The sequence below is a fragment of the Neoarius graeffei genome, chromosome 11 (genome assembly GCF_027579695.1).
Source record: "Neoarius graeffei isolate fNeoGra1 chromosome 11, fNeoGra1.pri, whole genome shotgun sequence".
NCBI lineage: Eukaryota > Metazoa > Chordata > Actinopteri > Siluriformes > Ariidae > Neoarius > Neoarius graeffei.
The window spans coordinates 54169990-54181415 of NC_083579.1; the positions used below are offsets into that span (position 1 = coordinate 54169990).

Genomic DNA, 11426 nt, shown 5'->3' on the forward strand with positions numbered 1-11426 from the left:
TGCCATCCCTCCATCCATCCTGCCTTTAGAAGCTGCGACTCACTGTGGAGCGGATGAGATTACAGAAGACCGGAGCTTTAGTCTCTGTGCCACGAAGCAGCAGCTACTGCAGAAATGAGTCTCCATGATGGACGAATGACCAGCAATGGTGAAGCAGGTTTGGAAGCCATCAAGGTGCAGGATCCCTCAACCCCAACTAGGAAACCTCAATCTGTGAGTCAAAACCTTTTGTAAAATGGGGATAAAGCATCCATTAATATTTTATGTTTTTTTTTTCAGGATATGCAGGGTAATGGATTATTAAAACGCCTCCATCATTTTTGGTGGGTTTGACCAGTTATTTTCAGGCAACAATTACATTAAAAATGTTACTTCATGCCGTGTGTTTACAGTGAGCATTCTTGGTCATTGTGGGTTGTGTGGTGGCCGGACATACTTGATGATAATGTCTTACAAATTTAGCTCTACTTACTGCAGGATACAGAACAGGCGCAGCAATGCAACGGGTGCAAACACAAACACGTCGTAGGCTACTGAACAGCAACAGGCACAGTACTAGAATCACAGAGTAATGATAGTCTACTAGTCATGATGGTAAACGGTGTTAGGACTGTATATAGGCTGTTAATGAAAATGAAGAAAATGCAGAGCTCTTTACACTATGACGTGGACGAATATGCTGTACTACGACATTACATGGTGCTGTTGATGATATACAAAATCTGTCGTTAGTGTAAGAAACGACTGTCCTTCAATATCTACACAGGAAATTCAACAGACACACTTCACTACTGTAGTGGATAAACAGGCCCTGAGAAACAAAAAGTAGAAATGGTCATGCTCTGTGTCAATTCTTCAAATACTGGATTGAAGCAAATTTATTAGTTATTCTTATTCAATGATATAACACTAGTAAACATTTATCGACATTTCACTGCCTCCAATTAATCTACTTGTCTAGTATATATCACCACATGCAAAGTATCAAAATATTTATCTTTTTAAATATGGAATTTATCTGAAATCTGCTATTATGTTGAAGTGGAACAGGGTGAGGTTTAATATTACTGTTACACTAAATCTGAATTATTCATAACCCACATTTAGTCCTTTTACTGTCATTTAGTCTGCTGTGTCAGGCAAACTTACAGAATACATTTAATTTAAGTCAGTTGTATTTAACTGTATAGCGCTTTAAACAATAGACTTTGTCACAAACCAGTTTTATAGAAATTTGGATGTACTGCAGATTTAGAGCGAAGCTCTATACTTAAGAGAATATGGTAATGCATCGAACTAATTTTTGATGGCTTTTGCAGCCGTAGGGCATCCATACATGCGTGTACCACCACAGGGAACCCGATCACAAGTGCAAGGCAACATATCTCAAACACTTTCCCACTGGACAACGAAATTTGTATCGTTATTTACATAAGATATCCAGCAATTATTTTTAATTAGCTTTTTTTTGTAAATAACCTGGAATTATTTACGAACACATTTTACAGAAAATATTCATGACCATTTCATATAAAACGAGTTAAAACATTAGTCCACTAGCTTATTGGACAGTTGACAGTTGTAACCAGACGACTATTTGACATATTCAGTTTGAAATATCAAGGCTGCAGTTCTAACCTTCAGAGCTCATACACTGCATTTGGTTGAGGAGTGTGTTTTCCAATAGGGTTTTTTTTCCCCGAAGGTTTTTCTCCTACTGGTTGTTTCATAGCAGGCAATGTGTCTTTGCATTGTATGCTTTTAATTTTTTTTTTTTAAAATAACCTGAATGAGTTCTTATTTGGGTGGCACGGTGGTGTAGTGGTTAGCGCTGTCGCCTCACAGCAAGAAGGTCCGGGTTTGAGCCCCGTGGCCAGCGAGGGCCTTTCTGTGCGGAGTTTGCATGTTCTCCCCGTGTCTGCGTGGGTTTCCTCTGGGTGCTCCGGTTTCCCCCACAGTCCAAAGACATGCAGGTTAGGTTAACTGGTGACTCTAAATTGACTGTAGGTGTGAATGTGAATGGTTGTCTGTGTCTATGTGTCAGCCCTGTGTTGACCTGGCGACTTGTCCAGGGTGTACCCCGCCTTTCGCCCGTAGTCAGCTGGGATAGGCTCCAGCTTGCCTGCGACCCTGTAGAACAGGATAAAGCGGCTAGAGATAATGAGATGAGATGAGTTCTTATTCTCCACACTTGTGTAAACACAATTATTGTATAGTTCAGTAGCAATTCTGAGCATCTTTCCTTAGTTGTAGATAATCTAAGACTACCACGGATCGATCTTGATTAGTTCTTATGTCTGATAATATTGGCCCGTAATGATATAGTAATGATGTAACGTGAAAGCACTGGTTCACTGCTGTCCACCAGGCACCCAGCAGAATCACACCATAATAAATGTGGTGGTGTTCTTTCTGGTGTATGTGGTGTCAAAGAAAGGAATAAACCTGTATTCGTAACTGTGATGCGTATGTCATTCTTGGTATCACTGTCATAAGACAGTAAAGCAAGCTATCAACGTGAAATATACTACACTACACAGTTCGATGGTTCATATCACAGGCGATTGCTCTAAGACAACGAGGGAGGCTCAGCCTCCTCTAAAAATGACGAACATTGTGTAGGATGAATTGCGCTAGGCTTATGTTATAGCCGACCTTATAACATTGCTATTTCAGATCCAGAATCATAGAAATATATGTGCTCAACCCAACTACAGTGCGAAATCATTCCGTTATAACTTTCCCCAGTTCGCCTAACGTGTGCGTGAGTTTTTTCCCCTCGTGACAGTGCGATGCAGCCCAGCCTCAGTGGACTTCAATGGCATTTGGGAGCTATGCGCTTTTCAATATCAAAATGCAAGACGGTTATTGGACAAATACTGCGAAAACGTCCGCCCACGGACTCCCAGCCTCACAGTGGGAGGGACATGGCAAAGCTTTCCGCGAGGAGACTGGTGATTGGTGAAAGCGGCCGGATATTTTCTTTGATTGACAGCTCGTTTCAAATATAGACAGGCAGCAGTGAATTTCAGTTCAGTCCCATGCGGATTCGCAAGTGCTGTGGTGTATTGTAAGAGATCAGCTTACATTTTGATTTCATTCATTACATATGGTTTCTACCAGCTTTTTTAGTTTATATATATTGTCATTGTAAATAAAGTGTAAATATAGTGTTGTCAAGTTTGCTATCTTAGTTCCAGAAATTTCGTTTATTTGAGTGACTGAACTTGAGGGGGCTAGTCAGCTAGCAAGAAAGCTGCGCATGGATGCCAAGCATTGTTGATTTAATTTTGGCAAAGCCATTTGCCAGTCTTCCTTTCGAGGAAAAAATTAAAGAGCAGGGTAGACCAACACCTCAAATTGACTTGGTGAAAAAGGTCGGGAATAATACTCGTTCCTTTCAGCTCTCCTGGTACGAGAAAGTGAATTGGCTAATAGCAAGTGACCCACATCAACAACAGTAAATAGGCTACTTTAGTAATATGTCATGGATGGACCAAAAATATAGAATCTATTTTAAATGTTTATGCTGAGTCTATTATATTGGAATATATATTTTTCTGGATATGAATTAAACACAGCTACAATTTGGAAAACATTTTTAAACAAAAACACAGCTGAGAACATTTCACACTACAGACCTGGATTAAAAGTGAAGGGTTGTCAAAATTGTCAGTAAAACATTTCTCAGTCAAAATAAGTAAAATATAGGGAAAGTGTCATTGAATGAAATGTGTGGCACCCAGCTCTATGTTTGGCTCCCCAAGGTCAGTGCTTGTGCCTATTCCAGAACACTCTGCTGTTACTGCTGAGGTTCCTGACAAAGAGCTGCTTTCAATAATGATCAATTTTTAAACAACATGCCACAATTTTAAAATATAAAATGCTAAAATATACCCCCCCCCCCCCCCCCCCAACACCACCATCATGTATATTGGACAGTAGGCTAATGGGCCAAAAGAACCTGTTCTTTCACAGTTTGTGACCCTGCCAACAATCAGCCAGATCAGAGGCAAGAGTATGGGCAAAATTGATGTTTTTTCTTTTAAAATCTGGAAATATCGTAACCGACCAGCCTCCCCTGTTTGAAAGACTACCAGCCGCCACTGGTTCATATGCTATAATATTATTATTGTAAATATTTTGCTCATACACTCATCGGGAGCTCCTCTTTTAGGCAGTGCCTAAATATCTATCTTATTTAGATCCCTAACGAACAAGGCAAGGAAGCTTTCCGAGACCACATTGAGAGCCCATTTTTCTTGCTTCCAACACACCAACTTTGAGAACTAACTGTTCACTTGCCACCGAATAAAGCCAACCCCTTGACAGGTGCTACTGTAATGAGAATCAATGTAAGTGGACTTAATGTTATATCTGATTTGGTGTATTCTGTGATGCTCTTTTGGATCATTTTGATCAGCATTTGAGTATATTTTGTAAAACTCTAAGTGTCTGCATGTTTTCTTGTTAGATTTCATGTACAGTTGTATTGTAGATTTATATTTTGATCGCTAATGAACAAGCCAAGGATGCTCCATGAGAACACTGAGAGGTACCAAACTCAAAAGGGAGCCCATTCTTTTTTGGATGACACTGTATAGTCGATTTATAAATCATTATTCCTCCATAACTGTATACTATTACATGTGTAAGTGTGTTGAACTTGTGTTTAATATGAGCATGTTGTGCATAGACATCTTGGGAAAACACAGGACAGTCTTTATGATTACAGCAGTTTGTAGGTACAGTATCCAGTTGAGATTATCACCTAAATCAAGGGTGAGACTTGTGCATAAACTGTTTGTTTGTGAAATGCACATCTTTAGGATTGACATAAAATCACAGAAATAATATTTTACATTGTTAAACTATCATTATCACATTTATTTATTTATTTTTTCTGTGTTCAGCCCAAGCCTGAAAATGCCATCACCATTGCTGTGTCATCGCGTGTCCTCTTCAGCATGGACCTGGAGCAACAGATCTTTGAACAGAAGGGTATGGAGGAGTACCTGAAGTACCAGATTGAACATGAGACTGAACCATTTGCACCAGGACCTGCTTTCCCCTTTATTAAGGTCCAGATCAAAGTCTACAATCACTCACAATGCTGTCCACATTAGTTTTACAAAACGTCATCGAACCGTCTCACAAAATACTTTTTAAGTTGATTTTCCCAGTGAAATGAGGAGATATGACACAGATGCCATAATGTGTCCCTTTTGTGTGTCTCCTGCAGGCCCTGGAAGCGGTCAATGTGCAGCTGAGACAACTTTATCCAGACAGCGAAGAGCTCTTTGATGTTGTGCTGATGACTAACCATCACGCTAATGTTGGGCTCAGACTCATTAACTCAATCAACTATCACAGTAAGTGGAGAGCTAAAGGCAGTGGTGGACAGGATGTCCAACATCTCACTGCTGTCCACTGAACTGGCTGTTTATTTCTACAATATTGACTGTGATGGCTGAAGGCATGGGGGATGGTGTGTAATGGAGAGGGGGCTCTAAACATGCTCACATCTCTTACATTTTAATTAGATGGCTGCTTTTGAAACTCTCCTTTTTAGCTTAACACTACAACACAACATTGGACTCTGTTTAATTGTCAATAAAATGAAATTCTTTCTGTCTCTCTTAGAGTTGTTCATCGAGCGCTTCTGTATGACTGGAGGTAATAGTCCAATTGGGTATCTGAAAGCCTATCACACCAACTTATACCTGTCTGCTGATTCAAAGAAAGTGATGGAGGCCTTAGAGGAAGGTAAGAATAGAAACTAAAAATTTAGATTTTCCATCTGAAAAAATAGTTGTGACGGAGATTTCGTCTCTTATGGTCACGAAGGGATTGCGGCAGCCACCATCTTCAAACCAGAGAAAACAGCGGAGGTGTTGGAGACGCAGCTGCGAGTGGCCTTTGATGGAGATGCAGTGCTGTTCTCGGACGAGTCGGAAAGAATCTTTAAAACGCACGGCCTGGATAAATTTTTTGAACATGAGAAGACCTATGAAAACAAGCCACTTGATCATGTAAGACAGTTGCAGCACATAGAAATATGAAGCATTATAATGAATTATACCATAGTGCTGTTGAATTCTTGAGTCCTATTGGTCAGGAGGTGATTAAATTTCCATCACAGCATGGAGCTGACAGTAGTTCTGGCTCCAAGGCAAATCACAGGTTTATATTAATTTGCTCTTTACAATTATGTTACTGTAGTAATAATCACAACTTACACAGGGACATGTACGGTGGACAATCTACTACATAAATGGATTTTAAAATGCATGTAGTTGAAATTGTCAAGTTTTTTGTGAGATGTTTATTTAGCCTTTTGCTATAAAACTAACGATAAATGGATAAAGTAAAATGTTTTATTCTTTCATAGATGAGAAAATTGTAATTGCTGTCAAATAGCTGTGGTATAAGAGGTTATACCCTGTTATTGGGATTTAATCAGCTTTGAAGTGGTTCCTCCATACCGTATCACCCCATCATTGATTATTTTCCTATTATAGGATGCACTTTTGCCCTGTGATGACCTGGTGACTTGTCCAGGGTGTACCCTGCCTTTCGCCCGTAGTCAGCTGGGATAGGCTCCAGCTCGCCTGCGACCCTGTAGAACAGGATAAAGCGGCTAGAGATAATGAGATGAGATGATGCACTTTTTTTAATATAAACACATCTACAGTTTTGTTTCTGTTGGCTATTTACTGAACCATATTTACTGCAAATTCAAAAAGAAGCTCAACTATGTCTTTGCTTTATAGGGTCCACTGAAAGGATTCTTGGAGGCTTTAGGAAAACTGCAAAAGAAATTCTCTGCCAAAGGCCAGCGTATGGACTGTCCCATCCGCACCTACCTTGTGACTGCTCGCAGTGCAGCTAGTTCAGGTACACGTGCCCTGAAGACCCTCCGTTCTTGGGGCCTAGAGACAGATGAAGCCCTTTTCTTGGCTGGAGCACCCAAGGGCCCTATGCTGGCAAAAATCAAGCCTCACATTTTTTTCGATGATCAAATGTTCCATATTGAAGGGGCTGCAGAGTTGGGAACTGTGGCAGCTCATGTTCCCTATGGAGTCGCCCAAAAAGTGCCAACAAAGAAACCAAATGAGAGAAGAGAATTTAATAAAATAAAATGAACAGCATTACTTACTAGTATGAAATATGTGTTGTGTTGACGCATTTTGTTTGCGGTTTGTGCCTACATTGAATGTTCATCAGTGTCCTGAGAGCGTCCAGAGCGTCCTGTACATCAATGTGTGTACAGAGTGTCTGTCTAGAATTTAACATCTGCAAACTGAAATCAGGTGAAGTTAAAGATCAAGAGGATCAAGCCATATATATATGTTTTGCTGGCTGATTTAAATAGAGTGAATTTATTATAGTAAGGGATTGTAATGGATGTATTGGATGTGCCTTTCAGGTACTATGCAGTTGTTCAGAGAAACAGTCTGTGCCTTTTATCTTATAAATGAAAATGACTCCTTGCATTTTAAGTGTTGGTTGTTGATAGAGTATCAGTCGATGGAACAGAGAGATCGTCCCAGTACCTGCATCGTAATGCTGGAAGTTCTCAGTTTTTGTTCAACAGTCATAAAGTATTACCAGAGGTGGACAGTAACAAAGTACATTTACTTAAGTACACTTTTTGAGTATCTGTACTTTACTTGAGTATAATTTTTTTTTTTGGAAGCTTAGGAGTTTAACTTCACTACATTTGAAAGATAAATATCGCACTTTTCACCCCACTACATTTCTATCAAGGTCCTCGTTACTCTTTACTATGAAGCAGCTTTGAAAGTGGGTGTTTTCTTTTCTAAAACGTGCTTGTTTTTTTTCCCCAGGTGACACTGAGACAGACTATCAGTAATCACTAGGGTCACGTCACGTCCATAGACTGTATAAACTCAAGTTCAATTATTTCTCAGCAGCATTATTTGAACACGATCAGTTGATGGCAGAATGGAAGGAGGCGGTTCTTCTGGGGAATGCGCACACACCCATGGCCCATGAACCCATGTTTCAGTTTTCTAAAAGGATTAAAGATTCATTTCATTTTAAATGTTTGCTTTGTTTTCCAAAAACAAACCACATCACGGCCAACAAAAACTCACCGTCCAACCTGCGGAAGCAGATTGAGGTATACAAACGTTTTATTCCAAGAGAAAGATTGTAGTGAGGTTGTCTGTGCTTTTAGAGCTAGCGATAACGTTGCAAACATAGCTATGCAGTCTGGTTAGTCACGTGACTTTCTATGGATTTGCCTGCCAAGTTGCCATAGCCTTGTTCACGGCTAATGTTGACACATAGCTAGTTAATGTTAGTTAGCATGTAAAAATAGAGTTAGGCTAACATGAATAACGTTAACTTATCTGAAGTCCTTTCAGAAATATGTTTTAGCATAATCTTGCCAAATAAACAGAATGTCAATCTTTCTTTTCTAGTAACTTTAGCTACCCAATATGATTTTGAGTTTGAAAAGAGTTTGCTAGCATGTCAGGTGGAGCTTCACTGACTAGCTAGCTTAACATTAAACCACCATGATGCGCAGCATGTGTTCATTTTGTGAATTCATATTTCTGTCTTTTGGTAGCAGCATTAGGTTTTGTAAGCGTTGTGGCAATAATACAACGATGCATTGACAGAAAATGTACTTTTAATACTTAAGTACTTGCTTTTAAAAATACTTAAGTAAAAATTTGACTGGAGAACTTTCACTTGTATCGGAGTAACATTTGACCAGTGGGATCTGTACTTTGACTTAAGTAATGAAGTTGGGTATTTTGTCCACCTCTGAGTATTACCTGTGTGATATGTAAATTGTTTGACTTTTATGTCTATTAGATTATTCTGTGATGCTCTTTTGGATAATTTTAATAAGCATGTGAGTATATTTGTAAAAACTGTCTGCATGTTTTATTATGAGATTTCATATGTCAAATTTTGTTCCTATGATGTACAATTGCTCCACTGTTGTAACAAAAATTTAACCCTCTGAAAGATTTACCAATTGCTGTAACCCATAAGTAGAGGCCAAAAAAAAAAAAAAAAGGTTTACGATGGTGTTTATTTCCAGCCACGTTTGTAGCCAGTACTCTCCACTTTTGTAGGTAGATGGTAGGGAATAGTGATTTCTAAAAATTATACATTTTTATAAGCCAGGACAGAATCCAAAAAAAGTACAGGTCTACTGGTGATTAGTTTACATTATTAAAAATACTTCTGTATGTGCATAAAGAAACACTTTATAATATATAGCCTTAATATAATATATATCTGAGACTATATAATACAAGTTAAAACTTTATTTTTGTAAAAAAAAAAATGTTCTAATTCACCTTAGCATTATTCTGTTTGTGGCATACCGTATTTGCTTTTTTTAAAAATTAGTTTGTTTTTAAATAGCTACACTTTTGATATTTGTGTATTGATGAGTAATTCCTATATACCTCCAACAACATTCCATATTTATTCGTTTTGCATTCATTTCCCGATTTATGTTGGCTATGCACACTATATGGCCAAAAGTTTGTGGACATCTGACCAATCACACACAATTGTCTTTGTATGCTTGTAGCACTACACATTCCCTTCACTAGAACTAAGAAACCTAAACATGTTCCAGCATGGCAATGCCCCTGTGCACAAAGTGAGCGCTATGAAGACATGGTTTGCCAAAGTTAGAGTGGAAGAACTTCGGTGGCCTGCACAGAGCCCTGACCTCAACCCCATTATCGTGTATCTCGTATATTCAATCTTTGGGATGAATCGGAACACCAACTGCACCCCAGGCCTCCTCACCTGACATCAGTGCCTGACCTCAGTAATGCTCTTGTGGTTGAATGGGCAAATCCCTATGCTCCAAAATCTCATGAAAAGACTTCCCTGAAAAGTGTAGATTATTATAACAGCAAAGGAGGGGGAGGTGGGGGTCTAAATTTGGAATGAGATGTTCAACAAGGATATATGTATGGGTGTGATTGGTCAGGTGTCAATACATATTTAGCATTTATTCAAGTGCAGGTGCAACACTAGATAGGAGGTATTTTCTCTATGCTAGTGGTGTTGTCCCCCAGTGGACAGTGACAGCAGGGCTGTAAATATTTTAAGTGTGAAATAATCATGATGTGTATTATTCGTCAAATGTAAATATCATAATTTAAATATAATTGTTTATCATTTTAGCAAGTTTTTAAATAACTATTTAAAATATTTAAGATTCCACTTCACTCTCCATGTTCCCGGATGGACTCTGGATGCACCGTGACCCTGTAGGCCTACAGGAAAATGGTTACTGAAGATGAGTGAATGACCTTGGCTAACAGAGATACAGAATTAATTATGCATTTGTCCCTGGAAAATCCTTGAGTCAATTATTTGGACATGTCAATCCTGAGCTCAGCTTAGTGTGTATGTAGAGTTTCACATGTTCTCCCAGTGTTTGTGTGGGTTTCCTCCAGGTTTTCACAGATTCACCAAACATGCAGTTAGGTGGATTTGTTATGCTAAATTGCCCCAGGTGTGAATAATGCCCTGCAATGTACCTGCATCTGATCTGGAGTGAATTAGTTACCGGGATAGGTTTTGGGTCCACCATGACCCTGGCCAGGATGAAGCAGTTATTGAAAATGAATGAATGAATATTTTATCAATGTTTTTCTTCTCAGGAAAAGTCTTTGTCACATACACTGTTAGAAATAGGGGTACAGTAGGAGTCCATTTCTGTCCCCCAAGGTACAGTCTACACTAATGTACTCCCTATGGTTCATTATTAGACCTCAAGGTAACTTTGTGTGCCTTTTTAGGGCCAAAAAAGTACATATATGTTCCCAAGCAGTATATAAAGGGTACTGCCCCAGTGACAAGCCATTGTCCCCTTAAAGGTACAATTTTAATATCCCAGCTTGTTAGGAAGTTGGGATAAGAGCAATATCAGCTATGGGGTCAGCCATGATACACCACCCCTGGAGCAGAGAGGGCCCAACAGTGGCAGCTTGGCAGTGCTGGGGCTTGAATCCTCACCCTTCTGATCAGTAACCCAGGGCCAACTCATGTTTTGAGCTTTATTTCTGAGTTTGCTTTTTTTTTATTTACTCCTTACCAAAAAGAGCTCGTTGGGTTTACACCAAACTGACAGTATATCAGTAAGAAAAAGTAAACAGACTTTCTAAAGATATTTCCCTGTCAGAGAGGGTTCCAGACTAAAATAGACCTACCATTCAGTTTAAATGCAGTGCACCACTCATTTGACTGCATACCAATTATTTCAGTGATTTTCAAGTTATTCTAACTGAAAAGTGTGGTTTGCGGTCTGCAGTCCCAACACTACATCCCTAATCAGAGGTGAATCAGAAGTACAGTGGTGCTTGAAAGTTTGTGAACCCTTTAGAATTGTCTATATTTCTGCATACATATGACCT

General features: G+C 39.2%; 1 protein-coding gene across 1 annotated transcript; it reads left to right on the plus strand.

Annotated features, from left to right (window-relative positions):
- Positions 1-113: 113 nt before the first annotated feature.
- nt5c1ab (5'-nucleotidase, cytosolic IAb) lies at positions 114-9242 on the plus strand. The gene is made up of 6 exons (XM_060934213.1): positions 114-213; positions 4914-5081; positions 5243-5372; positions 5644-5766; positions 5848-6032; positions 6774-9242. Exons 1-6 carry the CDS (start codon positions 115-117, stop codon positions 7143-7145), a joined length of 1077 nt encoding a protein of 358 aa, XP_060790196.1. The 5' UTR covers position 114; the 3' UTR covers positions 7146-9242.
- The last annotated feature ends 2184 nt before the right edge of the window (positions 9243-11426 follow it).